General features: G+C 36.4%; 1 protein-coding gene across 2 annotated transcripts; it reads left to right on the forward strand.

Moving 5' to 3' along the window:
- The first annotated feature begins 6,769 nt into the window (after nt 1–6,769).
- LOC131691204 (uncharacterized) lies at nt 6,770–25,421 on the forward strand. 2 transcript variants are annotated; one of them, XM_058977429.1, is made up of 13 exons: nt 6,770–6,888; nt 7,137–7,287; nt 7,750–7,841; nt 8,601–8,644; nt 18,734–18,802; nt 21,116–21,209; nt 22,838–23,016; nt 23,070–23,230; nt 23,308–23,404; nt 23,461–23,793; nt 24,621–24,735; nt 24,796–24,920; nt 24,975–25,421. In XM_058977429.1, the coding sequence occupies exons 7-13, from the start codon at nt 22,870–22,872 to the stop codon at nt 25,293–25,295; spliced, it is 1,299 nt and encodes a 432-aa protein (XP_058833412.1). In that variant the 5' UTR covers nt 6,770–6,888; nt 7,137–7,287; nt 7,750–7,841; nt 8,601–8,644; nt 18,734–18,802; nt 21,116–21,209; nt 22,838–22,869; the 3' UTR covers nt 25,296–25,421. The 2 variants fall into 2 exon arrangements, with proteins under 2 accessions (XP_058833412.1, XP_058833413.1); XM_058977430.1 differs by lacking the exons at nt 6,770–6,888; nt 7,137–7,287; nt 7,750–7,841; nt 8,601–8,644 and adding an exon at nt 18,177–18,313.
- Nucleotides 25,422–25,583: the final 162 nt, after the last annotated feature.

Genomic DNA, 25,583 nt, shown 5'->3' on the forward strand with positions numbered 1-25,583 from the left:
GTGAAATATATTTCGCTGATTTTTTTTTTGTAAGCTTGGCGGATCGATTACTGCTTATGCGAAGTTGTCACAAAAATTATTTATGTCAAATACGGGAAAATCGACTATAACACCACTGTCTTCCGAATCTTACTCCGAAATAAATTTTCGGACTACAGAGGTGGAATATCATGCTCCACCACTTCAAAAGAAGAGACTGTGAAATCTTACTTTAAATCGATTTAATAACGATTAAGTTAACTGACGCTATTTGATTAAGCTCGCTATCAGTCTCACATGTTTTGTCAAATACTGTATGGTGGCAACAGGCACAATACCTTATACTGTGATCATACAACGTCCTCTCCGACTCTCCAATAGTTAACGCTCTCAATCAAGTCAATATTACCGAATATCGTCGTCGTTCATCTAGCTAGAAATATGCAATTCTTCGAAGCAAATACCCACTCTCTCACTCACTGACGTCAATCGATATTGAAGTAATTCGTCATTTAGTCATATCAGAGAAAATGAATTTTGATATCAATAAATGACAAATCAGTACCATGTGGTATTTAACTTTTGTCCTAACAAAAACGTGTTTTAGTGCAAAACATTTTAAATTGTCACTTAACTGATGTAAAAAATAAGGCGCCCTCATTTTTAAACGAGTTTAATTAACTAAAAGGGTTTACAATAGTAGATTGTATCGAAATATTTATACCTACTTGTTCTTTGAAGAATGTACTGCTTTGAAATTAACAGTTGCCACTTTAATGTTTATTGATATTTTTTTTAAAATATATCAAATCACAATTAAAATAAACCAATATAAGCATCATCTTCTTCTGGAATTTCAACGCCACCATTTCCTTTACAGTTGAGAGCGTGTACCCTCTTTTCAGAAAACTACACTATTCATGCACGCAACCATTAAATCGATCGATGCGGATCATGTCTCGGTGAAAAAGCGTGTATTTCCGTCCGGAAATTGTCTTCGGTTCGAGCACTTGTTTATGTTCCTTTCACACCTGTGCGGATTAACAATATTTTCTGAAATGCCCGGATTTATTAGATGGCTATAACTCAAACAAGAACAAAAGATGTTTAGTAAACAATATTTCAAATTTTATACTACGGATTGAAGCAAGACGCCTTAATGGCGTTGCTGTTAGTGAAAAACTAAATTTTCCTATAGTTCGCTGCAGTCGTGTTTTCTCAATTGAATGGTTCTATCTGGACTATTAAGCTGTAAGGAACCTAGCATTCCTCTCCAAAAATTGACTGTTATCTCTTTCATATATATTTATATCCTATCAGAGCGCGTGCGCTCTCCTGTCTGGTACATAAGAAAAAATACGTTTTTATCTAGATAATAAGAATCAAGATTTACCTCGTAGGTGCGTCAACGAATCCTTTCATTTGTGTTGCGACCGAGCACAGTATGTGAACATTACGTCGCTGTTGTGCTATCTTATGACGAACGCCATTTTGGGGTAATCTGAGTTAGATATGCTACATTACTTGTCTAATAAATCTCTACAAAGTAGCGTTTTCAGAATTTTAACATTCTGCTTGGTTACTGAGATAATATAGCGAAAAACTTGCTGAGAAATTTTTAATTTTTTGCTTCAAATGACTGTTTCGTAGGATTGGCTCAAGTTATCTTCATGTATAAGATGTTTTTATGTGTAAAACCAACTTAGAAACACAATGGCATAATCATTTTCCAAACAAAAATACACGAATTGTAAGAAAAATGCAGTTTGAGTTTAACTGGAAATATAGCATATTTGGCAACACTGTAACGAACAATTTTTTCTAGATTCCTTCAAAATGCATCTCACCGATTGTTTATGGACCAAATGAAGCCAAAGATATGAATAAAAGTTAATAATTACTGATTTTTTTCTATGGAAAATTTTCCATGCACTATTATGACACGCCATACAAATTTTGTCATCGACACGTGTGAGTGCGTTGTTTGTTTACATTTTTAGGAAAAACTCGCAACATAGTCAACCGTTCTTCATAATATTTGAGAGATTAATACCGAATTGATAGAAGCATCAATTGTCTTCTTTGAATTGTTTATAGCATTTACAAGTTTCAAGATATTCAACCTCAATCTTTAAAAATCGTTTTTCTCGAAATGTGCTAAATGGCGCTTGTTATAAGATAGCACAACAGCGACGATTATATTATCAATGATAAAGTACGTCAAATATACATTCGAATACAATTCAACCACTGCACAGTGGTTCAAAACTGCGTTTAAAGGTACTTAATTAATTGTAGTCAAAACGGTCCATGTGATTTTACTTATTCTACAATGTTTGTATGTGTGTGTAAAAAGCACCATCTTTTTGCATAATTATTTTTTGAAAAAATTGGCTATGGTAAAACTTTTGGATCAAAAGAGATAGTTGTAGAGGAGATTACTTTTATAAATTCTGCAGAAGACATGTTGTTCCTGTCATTCACAGTAATCGATTTATGAAGCAATTTTTATGATGAACTCCTCAAATGCTTATTTTTTCTTATATTTTTTTTGTTTCTGATTTTTACCGTTAATAATGTTCGAAGGTATTTTTTATTATATGTGGTATATGTGATATGGTACTGGTGGTGGACAGCTATTTTCGTCCGCGTTCCTTATGAACTATTTTATAAGTACTATCTTTAACTTATTCAACGTATTTTTTCGATATTATTTTATTGCAAATAATTAAGTAGTCTTAATTTAATTATATTCAGAATTGCACATATTTTCTCGATTCTCGTTCTTTGATTTAATGACATTGTAAGGGTACACGTATCCAACGGTTGATACCAATCGAGCTGACATTTCTTTGGACTGAGCAAACTAATTTCTTTGTTTGTTTAGTATTTATTTGACCAACTAGGAAACTAGCATTAATTATGCGTGGGGAATACACCTGGTCTTGTCTGAGTGAAATGATGTCTGTCGAATCAAGTATGAGGGTTGAGAATTAACAGTTCGCGAGAAGAATCGAAAGCCAGCTACCAATTTGCGGCAGTCATATCAAAACGAATAAACTAATCAACTAAAACAATTGTTCTCATTTCATTAAATACTTTCATATGCTTTGAAGTAGTACATGCACTGTATTATTGATTGTCATGCTGGCTATTTTTCTTCATGAGTATAAAAATATTATAGCTTGCTTATTAACGTTAAAGGCAAGAAGTTAGTTTCTTTTCATTCCAATTGTCTCCAATCTTGTTCTAGTAACTAACGTAAAAATTAGCGTCATCGGTTGTATATTCGATTTGCAAAGCTACTCGTTTAAGGTATTCCGGTAGTACTTTTTTATAGCGTATAAAATGAGCTTCAATTAGCTTAACAACGCGCACGAATAATGATAACTTAAGAATTTGCACCTTATTCAATTGCTCGCCGGGAAATAAACCAACATATAATTGTCATTTCTTTTGCTATATAAATACCAAATGTTATACACGATAAATAATACTTGTACAACGAAATCTTCACTGTCTCGAGACACTAAAGGTAGTCGCTTTTCATTTTATTGTATTGTTTTTAGAATGTCGTGTTTTGCCCTAAGCAAGGAATAATAAAATCGTTCACATACCGTTAGATTCAATTAAACATAAGCAACACTCCCGACTATCGGTAGTCCGGAAGTGAAGTGGCTTTTCAAGAAATATTTCATTTCTAAATTAATTCAACAAACGATAAATCTATCATAAATTCTCGGCAGCCGGCTGCCCAGAGCAATACACATGATAACACTTCTGAGGTTGCATAGGTCGTATCACTTATCAAGGTGAATCCAGATTTGTGTAATTCTTTACCCCATCCTACTAACAAACACTGCTTCCCGTGGCAAACGTATAAATGCAGAGGTATACATGATCTCTATAACAACGTTTGTTACACTAACATGGCTTTCCTTCCCCAATGACTGTAAGGACGCGGCCGGCACCGTTATTGGTATTTCAATGTATAGAACTCTCTAAACGTGCACATTGAGAAAGGATAGCTATTCCCAGGCCCCATTCCCCATTCGTGGATTCTCTGGGCAATTTCGCTTGATCTGGTCAATCACGGAGTGGCAGCTACAAATTGTACGGTCATCATGCCCATGCTCATATTTTTTTTGTTTCTGGTTTTTCCTGTTAATAATGACTTCTCAGATAGAGCTGCCAATAGGAAGCACCTACGTGGCTCAATCGAACACGAAAAGTCATAAATAGAGGCGACGCATGACCGTTTAGATCAGTTGTTGCTCTTATCCCATACGAGCAATATCATCTCCGGACAATACAATAAGCGCTATCGGAAAACTTATGTCAAAATTGAATTCGTCACCAATAATCACATTAAATGAATAGATAAGGATTACTCCAGAAAATCCCCCCCCCCTTTCGTGATCCACCCAATATTTATATTTATATATTTATAATAGAATTAATAGAAATAATAGAATAGAATAGGAAATATAAATTGATAGATAATAAAAATACCTTCAAACATCGCACACAGTTAAAGTTCAAGTTACCGTTTTTAAGCATGTGTTAGAATTGAACGCTTGGTAGTGTGCGTAGGAAAATTTGTGTTCAGCTTTGCCACCGGATTATCCATATAAACATTTTTAAAACTCTAAAAGAAGAGTATCAGTCGATTTATTAGATCATCACGATTCAATTCATGCAAAATACCATCGGCTTAGCTGGATGGTGCTTTTGAAAAAGTGGCTGTGGTTTTTTCATTGCGCAGATGTGTTGCGTACCCCCGCTCGGTGTGGTAGTGTGAAAAAAAATCACAGCCACTTTTTCAAAAGCACCATCCAGCTAAGCCAATGGTTTTTCCAGCAGGTATTTTGCATGAATTGAATCCTGATGATCTAATAAATCGACTGATATTCTTCTTTTAGAGTTTTGAAAAGGTTTAAATGGATAATCTGGTGGCAAAGCTGAACACAATTTTTCTTACGCATACTACCAAGCCTTGAGGTAACTTGAGCCTTAAACCGTGTACGGATTTTTCGGGTACCAGCACGCTGTTACAGAATGATTTGCAAACTGGGTGGGTGTGGTGGTTTGGATTGGATTGAGGTTGGTACCATAGACACCGAATTACAAAACTTAATCAAACACTCGCAGCGACAACAATGGTCTATGATTTACATCAACAACCTGCAGCACAAGTCGGTACTTCTTCTTTTTGTATTTGCACAACAGTTTCACTTGTCCAAGCACTGTAATTGAGCTTCCGCCAAAAGCCTGCAGCTTATAAGGTGACGGCAAAAGCTGCGGATTCGGATCATCAATCAGTTTACACAGCCACTCGCGCCCGATTAAACTCGTATTAGCTCCCGTATCTAGTTCACTCTTAACTTTCTTCCAAGTTTTCCCAACTTTTAATCGTATGTCTGCCATCACGTTGCCTCCGTTTTGGGAATTGTCATAAATTTTCCCAATTTTCCCATCGACATGAGACTCATCCGAATCGTCAGTATCACTGCACTGTGAATCGCCATCTTCAGAACTGCTGTTGCTTCCATCATTCACATGTTTTACTTTCCGTGACTTCTTCTTCGATCCATTTTTCGCACGACAAACTTTTTTGTAGTGGATTTTACCACCGCACTTTTGGCACTTTTTTCCATACGCTGGACAGGAACCTTTGGCAAAGACATGCCATTTTCCGCAAAACTTACACTTGCGGCCTTCTGTCGATTTCAATTTTTGCACATCTCTCTTTCCGTCCAATAAAAGCACTTGGGCGTGTTTTGCCGTAATTTCTTCAATGCGGTACAAATTAACTGCCTTGTCAGCCATTGTGAGCATTTTCGATTTCAAATTCCGCAATTTATTTGAGGTTACGATTTTGTACGTCAACATTTCACTTTCCAACTGTCCGAAATGACAAACTCTTGCCATAACTTTCAACCGCGACACGTAATCGTCAACATACTCGGACGATAGTTGAGTAGCCGTGAAAAAATCCAACCGGTCTACTGTCACATTCCCCGCACTGACCACTTTTTTCTAATTGCCGCTAGAACACTATCAGACGTACGTTTGTCCTCTTCCGTCAGCTCGAAATTGAAGTATTTTTTCAATGCATGTACACCCACGATCGATAGCAAAAAGCTTTCTTACCATTTTCTTCCTCTGGCCAGGCATCGATGCCGACTGCTGTAGCATAGTTCTTCCAGATACCCTCAAAGAAGCTGAAATCCTCCTCCATGTCACCATCAATTGCTAAGGGAGGAGGAAGCGGAACACTTGGTAACACCGAAAGAGCAGCCGCTGCTGCCTGCTGCTGACCATTCTGAACTTGACGCATAAACTTCTCGAAAAGTTTATTTTGATTTTTAAGCAATTCCCTAAATTCCTCCAGTTCACTCTAGCTCTTCAATACCGGTCAGATGGAAATATTCGGCACATACACACGCGCTCGATTCCTATAATACACCGATTCCTGTTCTTTTTTTATCGTCGCGATTCGATACGCACTTTCTCGATAACCGCGAAAACTTCTGACACCATGTTATGATGATGGGAAAGAGTCACAAAGAATCACGTTTTAACTCGTCAGAAGTCTTTATTGGAACGAATCATCTAAGAAAGTGGAAGTACACGGAAAGAATGTAGTACCCAAACTGTGAGTAAATAATCCATAGCGAGAAGTTCTAATAGTATGAACCTAAAATTGGGTATTTTTTTCGCCATGGTGATTACCCATTGAATGGGTAATATGCAGGGAACGTACTTTTGGGTATTTTCAATGACAATTGACAATTTTCCAGCGAATTCCGCTGTTATTTTTAGTGTTGCGTGACTGTACCTCAGTTAGTTAAAGTTAAGGAAGGAACTTTCTAAGAAAAACGGAGGAAGAAATCGGTCAAATATTTGGTAAGTTCGCATATTTTAAAAAATTATTGGGTTCGGCTACTGTCAAACTAGGTTCGCTTCAATGTTGACTAAATATATATATAAAAAAAACGATTGTTTTGAGCGAATTTACCGTGACCCGGATCCTAAACGAATTCCGACAATTTGGAATCTGATTTAATGGTCTAACTTGCCGGAACATTGCTGATACAGTTCCGTTATATTTGGATCTTTTGTGAGAACGCTAATTTAGTACATTCTTTATCCAGGAAAAAGATCGGCGTTGTCGCATCGGCATAGGAGGATTATTTACCACACGGGAATCTGTTAGCGACGCGGGTCAAGGCTATACACCAGCTGTACCCGAATTAAAAGGTGGTTTAATAGGAACAAGATCGAAGTTAAACGATTGAAAATTTGGTAAGTTCCAAAATCTTTATATACTTTGGGTAACTTCGAATATTTTGAACAATTGGGTTTTTCATTGAAAAACCCTGGGGTAGTGAATTGCACTGCTGTTTCATTTTCTGGCGGAAGAGCAGGCCGCTAGACGTGTTTCATTCCCACTTCTGTTAGAGAGTGCAAAACCACTGTTCCGGTGTTTTTCATTGGAAAACCGACAAATCATTCTGTGTTCATTTGGATTATGTTTTTCGAAACGAATCACAGTAAGTTTGCTTCAAGGATTACAATGGTAAATCTATACAAAAAGACTGCATAAAGGGAATCAACCGCGACTCGTATCCAAAAACGAAATCAGCATGAATCCTGGCAATTTAGACAGCCTCTTGGTTGATGGTCTAACTTGCCGGGACATTGCTGATACGGATCCGTTGTTAGGTTCTTTAGATGAAACATTAATTAAGTTTATTCGTTATCTAGGAAACAATCAGCGTTGCCGCATCCGTGTAGGAAGAGGAAAGAGGTATTGGTCGTATATCTACGGGAAGCAAAGCGTGTCGAAAGCAAATCTGGTAAGTTTTGCACGTTGTTACATTTGCGTTCACTTAATCCAGTCGTCGCGCTCCAATCATGAACTGTTATAAGGCCCATACATTCCTTAACTGATGTGGTGTTGGAGCTCCCATACAAAACAGATGCATCCGAATTATTTTCTGTTTCGGATGTTGTTGCGATATTAATTAGATTGCAGCTGAAGCTAATGACAGCGTTCTCTACTAGTCAGCAGTTAAAACAGATTATAACTATTGGGGGGCAATGGGATAGTGTATCCATGCATTCACTAATCGAACCATGATGTCTTGCTCTAACATATTGTAACTTATTACTTTGACATCTATGTACCTGGGGCAATAAATGTCTAACTGTTAAACCTATGAGAGACTATCCTACCAGTATAGACTTTACGTACACGTGACATGACACAAATACTACATCACTAGCTGATGGAAAATAATAAACAAAGGCGGCAAAAGCAAATGGGATTGTTTTCAACCAAGAACCTGCATTAGTGTTCGTGAGACCAGCCGACAAGAACGCAATTAACAGATTTAAGATCCCTTACTCTATCTAGAGTAAGGCGTTAATCATACCTTTCATATCTTCCAGTCACTCACTGATTGAATGCCGTTAGTACTTCGAAAAAATATTAACAGACATATGCTATCTAGTAGTTATAATCTTTTTTTGACAGTTCATGCAATTATCCTTTACAGTGAAAATGAAATAAAACGTGTTATATTTCTAAACTTGTTTCAACATTTTTCTTTTAGGGTTCAATACTATACAATGGACAGTGAAGCTACAAGCAGTAACGGTAAGTTTGTAACATTAAGCAATGTTTTCTTTATTATCTACTGATTTCTCGAACTGTTGTGGTCCATCATTTTGTATAGGCCAACGTGAATATCTAATATTATATATTGTGGTGACTTCACTTTTTGTTCACAGTGCACCATTCCTTACAGAAGTCACTAGGCTAATATAACAAAATTACTAAATTCAACGGAATGATTCGAAATCGCTAGGTATTGTTTATTATGTTACAAGCGACCATGAAACATATATATTTCAGATAATATTTAATTCGCTAGCGTCTCAGTCTTTTCGTATGTGTTATTTCCCTAATTTTTACTCAAAATTATATCCAAATTAGGGTAGTATGTACATTAACCGCATTTTTTAAGTAGAATACTTCTAACGTTTCAATATGGGGGTTCCTTTTCAAAAATTTCTGCTGAGATATTTTCACCAGTTTTCAAATGCGAGTAACTTCCGTTGTACTGATCGAAATCGCTATATTTTTGCATCGGAAATATGTGCACGTATATTGTATTTGATCCCGTAAAATGTACTTCTATTATAGATAACGAAAATAATGTATTTTGTAAAGGTGGTAATTATTTGCGCTGATTGGTCCGCACAACTCAACCCAGCAGCGAACGTTGCTAGGACTGCCTCTTTGTTATCCTATGAACTTCGCCAGGTATAAAAACGGCACATAAGAGAAAATTCGGTTTGCTTTCTGACCTCGTAGTAGCTGTTACGTTTTGTGTCAGCTCAAACTCTTTGGTTGGATTATATTCAATGACTGCTGCCAGGCATCATTCCATCAATGATGCACAGGCGTGGCGTGCACACATCGCAGAAAAAGTAGAACACCGCTCTTTTTTCGGAGCTCAATACGCGGATTGCAAGTGTGCACGTGCGAAGGGGTGGTTGAGTGCTCTTTAAATAATGCGTGGCGGGCACAGATAAATTCATCATAAATTATGTTGGCTAATTTTTTTGGCAAGCGGTAGTGCGATTGACGATGACGATTTTAATAGCATTGGTTGTTGTGTTGTGTAAAGGAGATGATTGTTGGATACTGATATAATATGTTTCTGCCGTTGATTTGAAACTCGGGGCAAACTGAGATAATTTTTTAAATATCTATGTATATACTGCTATAATCACAGTTTAAGTGTATAACTGCTGCATGTATGACAGGATTTGTACATCCACATTAAGACCGGTTTACTTTATGTTCAGCTAAACGATTTTGCTTATTTCGAAGCTCAAATAGTGAAATGCTCCATTAAAAGTAATGTCCTGGCCAGCGATATCAGATTTACAGACATGTCTGAATTTTACAGACTTTTGATAGCCTCCTACAGACGTAGTTAGAAATCTACAGACTTTTAAAAGAGTAAGTGTTTAGCAAAATTGTACTAGAATAACTGTATTCGACTACGAGTGATTCCTTCATTAATAGTATTTTAATTTCAATCTATTTTAAGATTAATATTCTAGCACAGAGAACAGACGTCCATCTGCAGCATTCAACTTGTGTAAAATCTCTAACGGTTTCGAAAGTAGTTTGGATATCTAAACCAGGTGCGCTACTGTCGTCATGTTTTTTGTGGCTGAGTTCGACAGAATTGACAGCGGTTATTCCTCTACCCAGTCAAACTAGTCCGGAACCGATTCGGACTTCCACCATGAATTCCAGCTCAAATGCGTCAACCGATATAGTCGGAATCGGTTGTTTTCTTTGAGCTAGATTTCATGCTGAATCCATCCAGGATTTCGAACCGGTTCCGGAATGGATTTGACGGATAGTTGGGATAGGTTGGTGTGGCGGCGCTAGTGTTTTTCGTTTATTAATTCAAATGTTTACACACGTTTTTTAAATATTTTTGTTCGATCATGGATGTCTGTTCTCTGTGATTCTAGTGTAACTAGGTTTTACTCAACCATTTAGAGACATTTACAGACATTTTAATTATTCTTCTACAGACATTTCATAAAAACATGTGGCATCGCTGCCTGGCACTACATGCGTTGTTGGTTATTACCATACGTGGCAATTACAGGGTTATTGCGAAAACTCCACGCTAAGAAACCTGCTTGGTGAAGGTTTGCACATATTATCACAGAGAGCAGACGTACATCTTCAGCATTCAACTTGTGTAAAATCTCTAACGGTTTCGAAGGTAGTTGGGATATCCAAACCAGGTGCGCTGCTGTCGTCATGTTTTTTTTGTGGCTGAGTTCGACAGAATTGACAGCGATTATTCCTTTACCCAGTCAAACTAGTCCGGAACCGGTTCGGACTTCCAGCATGAATTCCAGCTCTAATGCATCAACCGATGGAGTCGGAATCGGTTGTTTTCTTTGAGCAAGATTCCATACTGAATCCATTCAGGATTTCGAACCGATTCCGGAATGGATTTGACGGATAGTTGGGATAGGTTGGTGTGGCGGTGCTAGTGTTTATCGCATATTAATTCAAATGTTTACACACGTTTTTTAAATATTTTTGTTCGATCATGGATGTATGTTCTCTGTGATATTAGTTATAGGGAATTTGTCTTAAGTCTCTAATGCAGACATTCCACGCGCAAATGCCCTTCTGCTGGCTCTTAACTGTAGAATAAGTACAATTTACAGTAAGTCCAAAAACTATTTGTTATCCGATTTGACCCTTAATTTACTTTATTTGTACATGCCATGCTTTAAAGTGGCCTATTTCTAAAAACATTCAGCAAGACGAATGCATTTTGATCCCACTATACACTGAGCCAAAAAATCATATAAATTTCATGTGAAAAAACACGTAAATATTAAAAATCTCCAATCTCATTAGATTCATGTGCAGCAATTAACATTCATACCTAAATTAATGAATATCAAATACGCTACCAATGACTTTAAAGTATACCATGCATACATTCTATGTGATTGTCACATACTTAAGTGTTATGTGTAAAGAACATGAATTTTACGTGAATTAAGATGTGAAAAAAGTTTCAATATAGTTTACGGTACTTACAGCACAAGGCAAAATACGCCTAGAGATACTCGAACACTTTTCTGAAGGTATGTAAATGTAAATTCAATCAATTAAGTACAAAAGGAAAATACCAGTAAAATTAAATTATATTTCAGATTGCAGAAAATAAAAATAAATTAAGCATTATAGGAACCAACGAAAACTACGACGAAGTTTGCTGATTTTCTCAACATAAAGGATGCATGGTAAGGGAAACTGTTCTAGTTGAGGATAGTTATGCTATTAATTATAAACCAATCATATAAGATGCATTACGAATAAAATTCAATGCCTATGTATTTATTTACCGTCGACTTTTTTATACACTAAAAAAATCATTTGAATGTAATTTTAAATGCAACTATTAATCACATGAAAATCACATTAAAATATATGGAATAATTCTAGAAAGTATATGAAATTCCTATGGAAGGGAAATGAACTTCACTTAGAATATACATGTAGTCAACACTGGTTTTAATTACACGCAGAAGAATCAGGCCTTTTTGAATCAACAAAACGTTTAGTAGAATCTAAAACGTGACGAATGACTATTTCAAACTGAAATGGGCGCTTTTCGGGAGCATGTATTTGATTTAGTTCAACAAATACTTCTGTTTACATTTTAAATAGAAACATTGTTGAATCAAAATAAAATTTGTTGTTTCAAACGAAATATTTGTTTAAACTACTGAAAATCCAACAAAAGAATTTGTTGGTAATTTCAACCAACAGAATTGATTGAATCAAACCTGAATCTTGTTTGTCATTATATCAAACGGGAAAATTGTTATTTAAAACCAAAATTTGTTTATTTTTACTAATTTTTTCCCCTTTTCTATAGATTGACAACAAAGTTTTCTATGTGGGAAATATGTAATATTTACGTGAAAAGTATTATGGAAAATATTTATATGTTTTTGCATGTGATTGGTAAGTGATAATTTTGTTTGAGTGTATTAAAGGTAGTACTATCCACTTGAAAATAATCGAGTTGGTATTTACCCACTCGAAACTTTGGAACAAATCTAACATTTGAATTTTGCCAGGCATGTGCCTCTGGTGCACGTTTGAATTTTTCGAGATATGACCAAGATTCCATTTGCACAAACGCGTCGCAAGTGATTTATGTGAATGTAATGCAAGCGTATGTGGAGGTAGATGGGGTAAAATACACCACTAAGAAAATATAATCATAACTTAGCTATTGACCATCAATTGGGATAATTTCAGTCTACTTTCTACTTCTGCCGCAGTCAGACGTACAATCGAGCGAAGTGAACAACAGGCTAGGGGCAGATCACTCTAGAAATGTATAACAAATTTGCAGCAAATTAGAAAAAATGCATTTAATTTCCATTTTTGCAATAACTTTGCACTCCCTCATAGAAAAGTTTGCTGAACAAACGTCCTACGCTGATTCACTTTGTTCGACGTTTTGCTGAATGTAGGACTAGTTTCTTTTTTGTAGGGTTTTGACGTCTTACACACAACGCAAAATACATTGCACGCAACGCAAAATACATTATGAATGTCTACTTTCATGGAAAGAAATGCATTTAATTTAGCTGATTTTTAAAAATGCATCACAAGTGATCTGCCCCTAGAAAACGGGCCTCTCGATCTAGTGTGCATTGTCTCGAGAACAAAGGAAACATCGGATTATTCTTGTCATGATGAGTAAAGTTGACGAAAAAGCTCTACTCCGACCCAACGCTGCGGTCGTTGACTTTAAATTTTGTTCAAAACGACCGAGTTTTAGTGAAGTGGAATACCTTCTGAAGGTAAAAATGCAACTTAGGCTTGCGGAAGTCGTGTATCTTCAGTATCATCAGTGCAGTGTTAATATCATTCAACACGTTAGCACAAGCTGAGCGTTTGTTTTGCAGAACAACTTAAAACACGTGGTTGAAAGTGACAACGTTGGAATTGAGATTCCCGTTTATATTGAAAATGATTATATAGATGTAAAGCTATATGACCTATCACCTCGTACCCCTCCTGAGCCAATTGCAAAATACTGTCGCAATACCGAGAAGTAGAATCCATTACGTCTGATACTTGGAGAAACTTCTTCCTGGGTACTCCTAACGGCGTTTTTGTAGTGATGATGGGGGTCGAAAGACCCATACCTAGGGGCAGATCACTTGTGATGCATTTTTAAAAATCAGCTAAATTAAATGCATTTCTTTCCATCAAAATAGAAATTCGTAATGTATTTTGCGTTGCGTGCAATGTATTTTGCGTTGCGTGTAAGACGTCAAAAGCCTACAAAAAATCAGCCCTACATTCAACAAAACGTCGAACAAAGTGAATCAGCGTAGGACGTTTGTTAAACAAAATTTTATGGGAGGGAGTGCAAAGTTGATGCAAAAATGGAAATTAAATGCATTTTTTCTAATTTGATGCAAATTTGTTATACATTTCTAGAGTGATCTGTCCCTAGGCCCATACCCTCCTACTTGACAATAAAACTCAAAACTCACGGAACTACAATTAAACAAACTACGCTATGCACCCATGAGGGGCAAACTCCTACATGCAAGTATTGTAATCAGACAGCACATCATGGACAACCTTGCGCAGAAGATGCAGAGGAAGACGCATCTCAACCGATTGCCAACTCATCTACGACGATTGCCAACTCGCGCGATCATGAGTTATAGAATTCATATACGCGAAGTTACATATACGTTAGCACACGCGACATGCAAACGCACGCGCGATTGAACACGTTAACGTACAAATGCTCGAGCCCTTCGCGATGATACACGCGATCGTGAAGTCTCATATCTAAACCGTACAATAAATATCACATTCAGAATCATGGCCCGCCGCAATTGGCCTTATGCAGTGATTTAGTGGGCAACGTCCCTGTTTCGTCTGCAATTGCAACGGCCTGTTTCGTCTGCAATTGCCCAGTCACCAAATTTTCTGGCAGAAACTGTTCTGCTAGATTTCTGTAAGTCTTGGTTTGGCAGCCCTGTCAGATTTCTGAGCGCATCCTGTCGAATTAGTTGAACTAGGGCGAACTCGGTTTCGCTCGCGTTTCTGGCAAATTTTGGCAATTTTTGTAACAGGGTTACAAGTCCTACTAGTTTTCTTGTGTCTAATGCTCGCGCCAATGAGTCTGGTTGCTAGCAGTTGTACACAATAGCGCACATCGAATATTCAAAAACAAAAAGCAGAGCGAATAATCCATGAATAATAGTCTTGAGTTTCTTTTAATTGTTTACGTAAGTATATTAAGATTATGTGGCAAATTAATTACTTCATTATATATATCATGAACAGTTTCACGAGCTCGAATGATGAATCGTTTCTAGCATATTAGGAATCATAAATCGGTTAAAAAATCGATGAATAGTACACTGCGTTCCAGTGAAATTGATTACGTGCAAAGATTAAGATCAGGCTCATAATCGTAAATTTCATTAACTATATCTTGAAAGTGGAAGTGTTTTTTTTTAACTTGTGGACCATTCCACGCGCACGAATGGTGAATTGTAACTTATATGCTCGCAATCATAACCATTTGACGAATCCAGAATGGATCCATGAATTATATTCCAAGTGTCGTGTAACGATTTTCGAGAAAATATGACTTTGTTAATTTTGTTTAACAACCACTAATACCAAATAAAGATCAATATGTGATAAATCATGAATCAGTTAACGTCGTATATTCGGACCATAGACAATGTTCCTAGATTTGTGGATAAAATTATGAGTAAACTAGAAAAACTCTAGAAAGAGAACTGCGGAGAGAAAAACTGCAGTTTTAGCAACGTATGCCCTCGGCATTGTATGGCAACACGTCCAATGCTATAAGGATAGGCTGATGTTCTATTGGATTCGTTTTTGATAGCAAATCCCGAATCAAAAAGATCCAAAATGGATGATACATGATTTAAATATAAGTAAGAATATTTTTACACATAGAATTAGTAATAATTAAGGAACTGTATACGAGTACTTCGAAGACCAGTACAAGTAAATAAATAAAATAACGAAACGTCATACAATACATACTACATATGGTTCATTTTTTTCTTTATGTGAATTGTAAGGTATTCGATGTCACATGCCGAACTGCGAAACAACATGCAGCTCATTAGATCTATTAAAAACACATTTCTACAAACAACACGGCTTGAAATCAAAATCAGGAAATCAAATGCCATATAAATGTACTATATGTACTACACATCCAGTTCTTTTTACTAACTTCGACGCACTGAAAAAACATTATCAACATTACCATCAGCATGGTCCAGTCGAGGAAAATATTTTGTCGAACGATGGAATTGTCTGCGATGTAAATGATGAAGTTATCGAAACTTCGAACAGTTCTGAGAAAATGGATATAATGGATACGTCGAAGATCACAAATCCATTTTTTTTAAACATTGAAGTATTGTTGCTGGAACAAATTACTGCTGACTGTGCGTCAGTCATTACTACTATGCGAAGTGACGTCAAAGTTCCAGAATCAAAAATAAGATGTTTTATTGACGCGGCCACGAAAATGTGTGAAAATATTCAAAAATATACAATGCGCACCGTGAGCATTTTTTTGGCAAAGAAAAAAATTCCAGTTTCTGATGATGATGCAACTGAGTTCATAAACAATTTGTTCATACCTAATCCTTTTGTGGATGTCAAAACACATAAAAGTAATTTAGCACTTCTGGAATACAAAGCAAAATGCCCTCTACCGGTTCCGAGAGAAATACAGTTAGGTCAAACTAAAATGATGGAAATATGTCCGTTTGCCGAAAAGCGAGGAACAGTGATTTTGAAAAGGTTACAATCGAGACCACCGGTGAAAAAAATATGGTTCGTGAAAGATCGTGCACACTACATCCCGATTACAGACACTCTTCGTCTAATAATGAGCAATCCTGATGCAAGAAGAATGGTAACTCTGGAGGAACCAAGAAACGATGGTACAATACGTACCTTTAAAGATGGATCTCAGTTTCGGTCGCATCCTTATTTGAAGAAGTATCCTCATGCAGTAAGATTGTCGCTTCATCTTGATGACATCGAAATTTTGAATCCACTGGGTTCAAGAAAAGGGAAACAGAAAGTTACCGTATTTTCGTTTAAGGTTCAAAACTTTCACCCGATACTGAACGCATCACTGAGTAGAATATATACCACTCTGATCGTGCAAGCTAAATGTTTGAAAAAATACGGATTTAAAACGACGCTGCAGCCACTAATCGATGATCTACTCACATTAGAATCTGACGAAGGAATCACGATCAGTACACCACAAGGACAGTTGCAAATGCGAGCGGTGTTAGTGGACATACTCGGTGATACTTTGGCGTTACATGAAGTATTGGGATTGCTTAGTCCTTCAGCAAAAATGTTTTGTCGCACTTGTTATATCAACCGTGACACGTTCAAAACCGGTGAGTTTGGTGATACATATCCACTGCGGACGGTAGAGAGTTATGAGAATGATCTAACAGCACTTCAGCGAGGACAAATTACGCCAAATCAATGCGGGATTATACAGGATTGCCCATTTCACGAACTGCGATATTTCAAGATGGCAAATAATCTAACATTTGATCCAATGCACGACCTACTCGAGGGAGTAGTGAGCATGGTTTTAAAAATTATGTTAAGGACTTCAGTACAGAAAAAAGTAATAACAGTACAAGAAATCAACGAAAGAATTACACAATTCAACTACGGCGACGCAAAAAAACGAGATAAACCGTCAGCAAATTTTTCCATGGATATATTAAAATCTAAAAGTCACACTATCAGCCAATCCGCTGCACAAACATGGACATTGTTACGTACATTCCCTTTCTTGTTCAGCAGCTTTCTTGACGAAGACATTAACTACACAAAAATTCTTTGTGCTTTGCTAAAGATTACGTATTATTCTTTTTCAAACATTATGAATGAAGACATGATTAAAGATCTACGAATGGCTATAAGCATATTTTATCTTGAATTCGCAGCAAGGCATCCTGGAAATGCCATAAACAAACTTCATCACTTGAGTCATTACCCTCAAAAAATCTTGGAAAAAGGACCATCTGTGAATGATAGCTGCATGCTTTTTGAAAGCAAATTTAAGCAAATAAAGGGTCAAACAAAAAATTGCAATAATTTTAAAAATGTCACGCTTAGTTTGACGAAACGCTTAAATTTAAGTCAAATTAAACGTATTGTTGAGCACCAATACGACATTGGAAAGAAACAAATACTTCGTACTGCCAATGTCAAAAAAGATGAGCTAGAATATAAAGCTCTGCTCTTCGAATTGCCGCCTGAAATCACTCTGATTATGCACTATTCATACAACGAAACGAATTTCACCGCAGGACTTACAGTTAAATATAAAAAATGTGACGTCACTTGCTACGGAGTTGTCCTTGCAATTATTGATACGGTATTAGAATATGCATTTATTATTCAGGAACTGGACATGATAGAATTTTGCGAAAAAACACATGCCTATAAAACGACAATATCACAGCGCATTGTTCGAGTAGCGGAATCAAAAATATTCAAACGAAAAACATACAGTTTATGGAAAACCTACGATGCGAATAATGAATTCTTATACATCAGTTTGCAATACATGGATGAGCTGTAATAGGAACAAATGAAACACTCCAATTCGTTAACAGTAGAAAGGTACGTTTTCATTGGTAGCGTTAACGTTAGTATTGAACAGGTTGGGCAATGGTTATTATAATGATAATAATTTTATTATATAAAATAGCGCCATTTTATAGAATAAAATTATGATTATTATAATAACCATTGCCTAACTGCTCAATACTAACGTTCATACTACTGGTGTTAGAGAGAGCTACCCATCTAAATACTATCCAGCTCTTGGCGTGCCATGATGGCGGCCTAACTCGTATTGTTCGTAATATGTTTAATAGCCCTTATTTTGATAATCCACCCAGAAAATTCATTAACCTACATATCCTTAAAGATCCACTAGGTCCATTGAAATAATTTGTCAACAGAAATATGAATATAAGTTCTTGAAATATTTTAACGTCATAACACTAACTCATTTTAAAACTTTTTCTTTATCAACAGGAACTAAAGACAGCTTATACAATAAATTCATATTAACATTAGACGAAGATACGCGTGATAAGTTGAATGGTAAGTTTTTGTTTATCTTCTTAAATTAGTAAGTAATAAGTAATAGAAATCAAAATTAAAATCAATGAATTTGTCTGAACATTCAACACAAAAAAATGTCCCCTGCTGCTATGAGAAAATCGAAAAACATTGCTTGGTCACAAATTTACAATTTTTCATTAAGGGGGGAGGGGGCGTAGGGTTTAAGGTATTTTCGGAGAAAAAAATCTTTTTAAAAAAGTTTGATCATTTGTATTTCAAATTCTAAGTTCATTGAAACTAGAGAACTGTAACTAGCTGGGCCTCTGAGACACCTTGCCTTGTTGAGGGTTAATATGGTGTAACTCGAGCACTCGAAGTCACGAACACGCTAGCATACGCGATCAAATACGTTAACACACAAATGCTCGAACCCTTCGCAATATCATGAACCGCCGCGGTGATTAACACATCGAACTTACAAATGCTCGCTCAAGCGCGAACACACAAGCGCTCGCTCCCACGCGATCATGAAGTGTCTACGCGCGGTCCTAGCAGCTTAACTCCATGCCTTTGCGCAACGAATTCACACAAGTGACACATAAACGTACGAATACAAACGCGGACATACAATCACGAACATACAAATAACGTAGCAATTACCTACCCCCTCCCCCTCGTCCCACGCACAGCGCCCGGGAAATGAAAAAAAAATACATGTTTTTTAATTATTTTAAATACACGCCCTGTCAAAATGTTTGACGACTTTTATCAACATTTTCATTATAACAGCGAATTGCGTGCAAAATAAGCCCATTTCATGACAAATATAGTGTTGATAGTTTTGTTTTGAATTTTATATGTCAAGGAGAGCATGAAGACAAGTTCTCTCAGTTCACAATCGTGCAGCTGCCAATGATTCTAAGAACCATACGTTCATCTAAATTACTAAATTTTGTTTGGTTGAATCCGAAGTGAAAATTATATTCAGCTTCCAAACTAAGTCTACTAGTTAGCAACATTAGCTAACTAATGCAGCAAATTAAATCAGCATACAAAATCTTTTCGTATTATTGTAATTCCGCCAATCGTAAAATTTACCTCATGAAAAACCGCATCAAAAGTAACTTGTTTGAATTTAAATTCATATCTCTTGGGAATGGAGGATCATTAAATTGTTTTCTCTAAACAATGGGTTTTAAACTTAATGCTACGTTGCAAAACTTCTGACCCTACCCTCTCCCTCGTCACACTTCGTCACAAATTTGGTATACCCTCCCTGACCCCTAAAATGCTACGTCATTTATGCATGGCCCCTTAGCTCTCTTTATAGTTTGTAAATCAGATTTTCGGATTAGTTTAGGTCTTTGCTCCAATTGACAAGTACTTTCCTACAACGAAAATCACTTAACTGCGAAAGCATATTATATCCTAATAGTAAACAACAGAATCATGTATACAACAATACTCAAACTCTTTCTGGTGAACAGCAGGTTTCGGCTGGTATCTACACTACTTTTACAAGCCACATCAAAAAAATGACGCAGCATTATTAGTGCGATTCTTAGCACCCCTCTCCCCTATCGTAGCATTTCGACCCAATCCCCCTGGTAATGACATAGGTTGAAGGAAACCTTTCCCCCCACCTCCCCCTAAAGCTGAGTATATATTGTTCGAGAATTAACAAAGAAAAAACTTCGTTTTTAACTGCGCACATGTTCAAGAATTTTCCATTATCATTAGAAAACTTGAAAGTTTGGAAACATTAAAAATCATTCACTACAGGAACCAATTAATTTGCTCACACTTCGATTTTGGAATCATATATACGGAAACGCTTACGATTTGAAAATTGGCCTCTCTCAACTCAACTCCTATACCCCCTTAAAAAGCTACGTAGCATGATGTGACCCCCTACTCCATGTCGTCACACATTACAAAATACAAAACTTCCCCCTCCCTCATATAATGCTACGTCATTTATGGATGGACTGTAAACAGCAATTTACGGCAGATAGCCTAGAGCAGTTTCAAAGGCCTACCGATCATCAACCGGAAATAAACCGGAATTCCGGCTGGTTCCAGCTAGTATTACGGCTCCAGCGACACAACCGATTCTAGTTAGAATCGGTTGCTTCACTGGAGCCGGAATACTAACTGGAACCAGCTGGAATTCTGGTTCATTTCCGGCAGAACTTTACTGGGTTGTGGCTAAGACCCAATATATTAAATTAGAAATATAATGTGCACTATAAAAATATATCCAGCAAAAGATTTAAAAAAAAAACAAAGAGATTGCAATTCATTGATTTTACTCAGATTATTTCAATGTACTGTATATAATACTTTTTCTAGATCTTAATTTAGTGACACCAGTGATGACGATCTGAATCAAACTGTATTGCATTCAGTGATCTTGTTTTTAAAGCATATTATCCAACGGAAACAGGTTTGTTAAGCAGACCCTAGGCGAGCAAAAATATTGACAATAAATCATATATTGATCAATATATTGATGGTGTAAGGTCATCTTGAAAATATTGATTCTGTAGTATTTAAATGGGATTGATGGATTAAAGCAGTCTTGTCAATATATTTATTGACAATATTTCTGTCTCGTGTAGGGTCCGCTTTAAAACTATAGCACTTACCGCATGAGCATACATTAAACGAAATATAGTTCAGCCCCAGGGGCAGATCACTTATGATGCATTTTTAAAAATCAGCGAAATTAAATGCATTTCTTTCCATCAAAATAGAAATTCGTAATGCATTTGGCGTTGCGTACAATGTATTTTGCGTTGCGTGAAAGACGGCAAAACCATACAAAAAACAGCCCCACATTCAACAAAACATCGAACAAAGTGGATCAGCGTAGGACGATTGTTAAGTAATCTTTTCTGCGAGGGAGTGCAAAGTTGATGCAAAAATGGAAATTAAATGCATTTTTTCTAAGTTGATGCAAATTTGTTATACATTCCTAGAGTGATCTGCCCCTAGGTTTAGCCCCGGATAGAATTTTGCTTCAGCATTTACCCTACAAACAATCATAAAACAATATATATTATAGTTATTACTGTTTCAACATTGTTCGACGCAAAGTTCTCGCAGTAGATTTACAATAAAATTTCATGTAACAATTAATTTTACTATTCAGTAAAAACTGATATAGTAAATTCACAATAAATTTTACCGTTTTTGAGAAAAAATGTGCGGAGAAAATCGATTTTTTTAAATGTTAAGATGCATAACCACCCCCTTTTTTGCTGTAAAAGTTAATTTTACATTGAAATTTACTGTAGAAATGTTAAAGTTTATTGTTTTTGTGTTGTAGCATAACACTAGTACATACTGTAAATTATTGTAAAATTATTGTACTGCCACAGTGAAAATCGTGATTTTGTTACTGTACATTTCTATTCGGGGCATAATAAGATTGTTTTGGATTATTTCCTTTGGACAACATAATAAATCAACATTCTTATTAACTAAACTATTTTAAGTGTGATGCAAACTTATCGTCTAAATCATATAGCAACTCACCAGATAAAGTTTCAACTGTTTAAAACTACATTTATCACTCATAATACATTGGCTCCATGGTATTAAAATCAAATAAGTTCTATATGTAAATGCATGCCAGGCAGAATTAATTAAATTAACACATTCATTTGTATCTGTGTGCAATTCTTAAAATTCAGAGAGAAATTGAGAGATCTTCAAAATCGCACATCTTCGACTGAAAAAAATGTTACCTGCTGTTGGCAAGGTTTTCCAAAACAAGGATCCATCGCTTCGAAATTCGAAAATTCGTCCTGAATACGTTGATCAATTTTGATGCCAACGATAAGAGAGAGAAACCTGTTTAATGGTGGATTTTGAAGATTTCCCAATTTTGCCTTACAGTCGCTCCAATAAAATTATGATGCCAATGCACATATAATATTATTTGATTTGATATGTGTGCTTGATACTAATATAATCATAAATTTCTTGAGCGCGTTAGTTCACCATACTTAACCTGTACATCAAATACAATATCACAATCTAATGGTTTACTTCTGTAATTTTGGAAAGAAAACGGCGTAACGTTCGAGAGTATAGCTGTTATGAAAGAGCAAGACTTGAGAGAGATGGAAATAACAAAAAAAGGACCGCTTGTTCTCATTCTGGACTTCATTGAAAAGGCCAAGCGAACTATTACTTCACATGACGACTGGATCGAGTCATCAGCACCGGTGAATTCAGCATTTCCAGTAAGTTAGAAAGTCATTTTCACTTACATGTACTAACCATTTATATTATGCAGATTCATGAAATTAAGGCTGCATTGGAACAAAACCCACAATTTCGAAACATTTACACCAGTAAGCTATTAATGCACGTGGTTCTGGAACACAATGAACTGCTCCGTATGACGCGGGTCATATGCGACCATTTTTTTGGGAAACGTGTTTGGACAGAACAGAAGTAAGTTTTTGTAGTTAATGATATTGAATACATCATTTTTTGTTCTCTCGTTTTTCTTCACAATTTTCTTATTTCAGTTATCCTACCAGACAGGAAAAAATGCTTCTTGCGCAACGGATTGTACAAGCGTTCCCACAATTAATCAAAAAGGTGACGGAAGATGCACCCATCGAGGTATTTATATATAAGATAAACCTGTCCAACATAACTTTTAACATAATCTCTTACAGTCGGCGTTTTTTTTCAAACATAATGGTCAATTAACAGGCCCGCACAGTGGCTACATTGAACAGCGAGTGGCGAACATGCGCAAAGAAATACCACGTGGTATGCGAAAGTTTAAGCGCACAAATGGCAACGAAAGTCTAGAGGATGTTTCTGATGAGATGGTGGCGGTGGCGGAAATGTGCACTGCTATGGAGGCTACCCCTCAAAACTCACGCGAGATTTCAATAGCTCTAAAGAACTCGTTTGTCATCCATAAAAACATGATAACCCAGAAAAAAAATGTCCATCAAATTCTGAGCCAATTTCCGCATTTAAAATCATACAATGGTCTAATGGTAAGGATCCCTCATTTATCTATCATAAATATCTATTTGTTCTCTCGTATTCCATTCTATTGGGAACTGCTCCTAGTACCAACAATACCCTAGAAACATCCTATTCGAAAGGGGTGAGCATAGCATAGTTGTAAAATCGATTGCCTTGTACGCGGCTCACTTTGGTTTGATTCTCATACCCGTATATAGAATTAGAAAATTTGTCTACCCCGAAAAATTAGGCAATTGACCATAAGGTTAAAGCTACTAAAATTGAAACAAAACGCCATTTTATTTAAACCATTATTCGAAATAAATATTTTTGAGCCACCCTTTTTAGGATTGTTAAAGTCTAAAATGAGCTTCAGGTCGATTTCTTGACCCTCGCTTCACTTTTAAACCCGTTTTACCGGTGCGATAAAACCTGGCTTACGCGTTTGGCTTTTCATTTGCATTTAAACAAGGTTAACATACTCGCAAACCTGGTTTAAAAGTTAAGCGAGGGTGAAGAAATTATCTAATACCGTCTTATATTATCTGTAACAACAAAGTTTTTAATTGAGCCATCATTCATTGTAAATCGGGCCAATGCGCTCTATTTTAAACTTGAAGTAGAAACTTTTCAATATGGCGGATGTGGTTTCAGTTTCTAGAATTTAACGTAAACGCTGAAGAAGTTGAAAAGAATGATTCGAAACGTTCTCATTGGCTAAAGGCTATGAAATGAAACAAAAGTAGCCTGAAAAAGATTGATTGAATCAATAGATTTTTAAGCAGTCTCATCTAATACTACAAGTTATGTTAATTCCTGCTAATGACATTATGCGTCCTTTTCTTATATAAACCAGGTGCAGCAGGCGTTCGACAGGTTGATGAATGCTCCAGATTCGGAGGCAAGCCTTAAGCGAGTGTTAGCTCAATCATTGTTACTTCGCCGTGGAGCTTTTCCGAACATAGCTGACGGTATGTACAACATTATATGCCATTACTTATTTTGAAATATTATTTCTATAATATTTGCAGTGTACATTCGAGGAACTCTAATCTTGATGAAAGAAATGGCCGTACGAGGAGTAAAAAGACCACACACACCAGGAAACTTAACACCAGATGAGTTGTTTGCTGCGCCGCTAATAAGATGGATAAATGTAATTATTTTATTTCTTGTTATAAGCAATATCTTACGTATTTATATATTGCAGCCTGCAGATGCCATAGACCATTTCAGCTCTGATCACAACATTCATCTAGTGTGCATCGGAACACCTGCACAAAATGGCAATTATTTTGTCGTGTTAGGTGGAGATGCTCAAATCTCAATCGGCTCGAGTGCGCTCCAGGCTCTTGATGTCCTGTTTAAATGTTTCGTAGTGTTCAACTTACGCATTCCACCGCTATTAGGACCAATATCTGATTTGTTTCGCATGAAAGTACAGAAAGTTCTATTATGTAGCTCGCGCAGGTCGGTAAACGATCTGGTAACAGCACTTGATAACACAGATGCAGCTGAGATGAACGGTTAACATCATGCTTCCAATTTTACTACCCCGTATCAAAAGTGCCTGTTCCATTGAATTTACGGTCGATAGACCATTGCTCTTATTTCTCTTTTTGTAGTAAAACTCTTGATTCCCTGAAAACATCCACACAAAGGCTGTATTTATGAATTCATAAACAAAATTATCGCAGTCAGTAAATCAAGGTAAACGGCCTTGAAAAAAAGCTGTTATAATAAATAAAATCTTGCAGAAAACAAATAAGCAACCAAAAGAGATTGTATCCTCCAGAGGGCTAGGTCAAATATTGTTTCG

This window comes from Topomyia yanbarensis, chromosome 3 (assembly GCF_030247195.1).
Source record: "Topomyia yanbarensis strain Yona2022 chromosome 3, ASM3024719v1, whole genome shotgun sequence".
Taxonomy (NCBI): domain Eukaryota; kingdom Metazoa; phylum Arthropoda; class Insecta; order Diptera; family Culicidae; genus Topomyia; species Topomyia yanbarensis.

What these genes read in the sequence shown, in the direction of transcription:
- LOC131691204 (XM_058977429.1), top strand. Translation starts at nt 22,870, where the DNA reads ATGAAAGAGCAAGACTTGAGAGAGATGGAAATAACAAAAAAAGGACCG. An exon ending in CGGAAGATGCACCCATCGAG is followed by an intron (nt 23,405 to 23,460) that starts GTATTTATATAT and finishes AATCTCTTACAG; the next exon opens with TCGGCGTTTTTTTTCAAACA. An exon ending in CGCTAATAAGATGGATAAAT is followed by an intron (nt 24,921 to 24,974) that starts GTAATTATTTTA and finishes TATATATTGCAG; the next exon opens with CCTGCAGATGCCATAGACCA.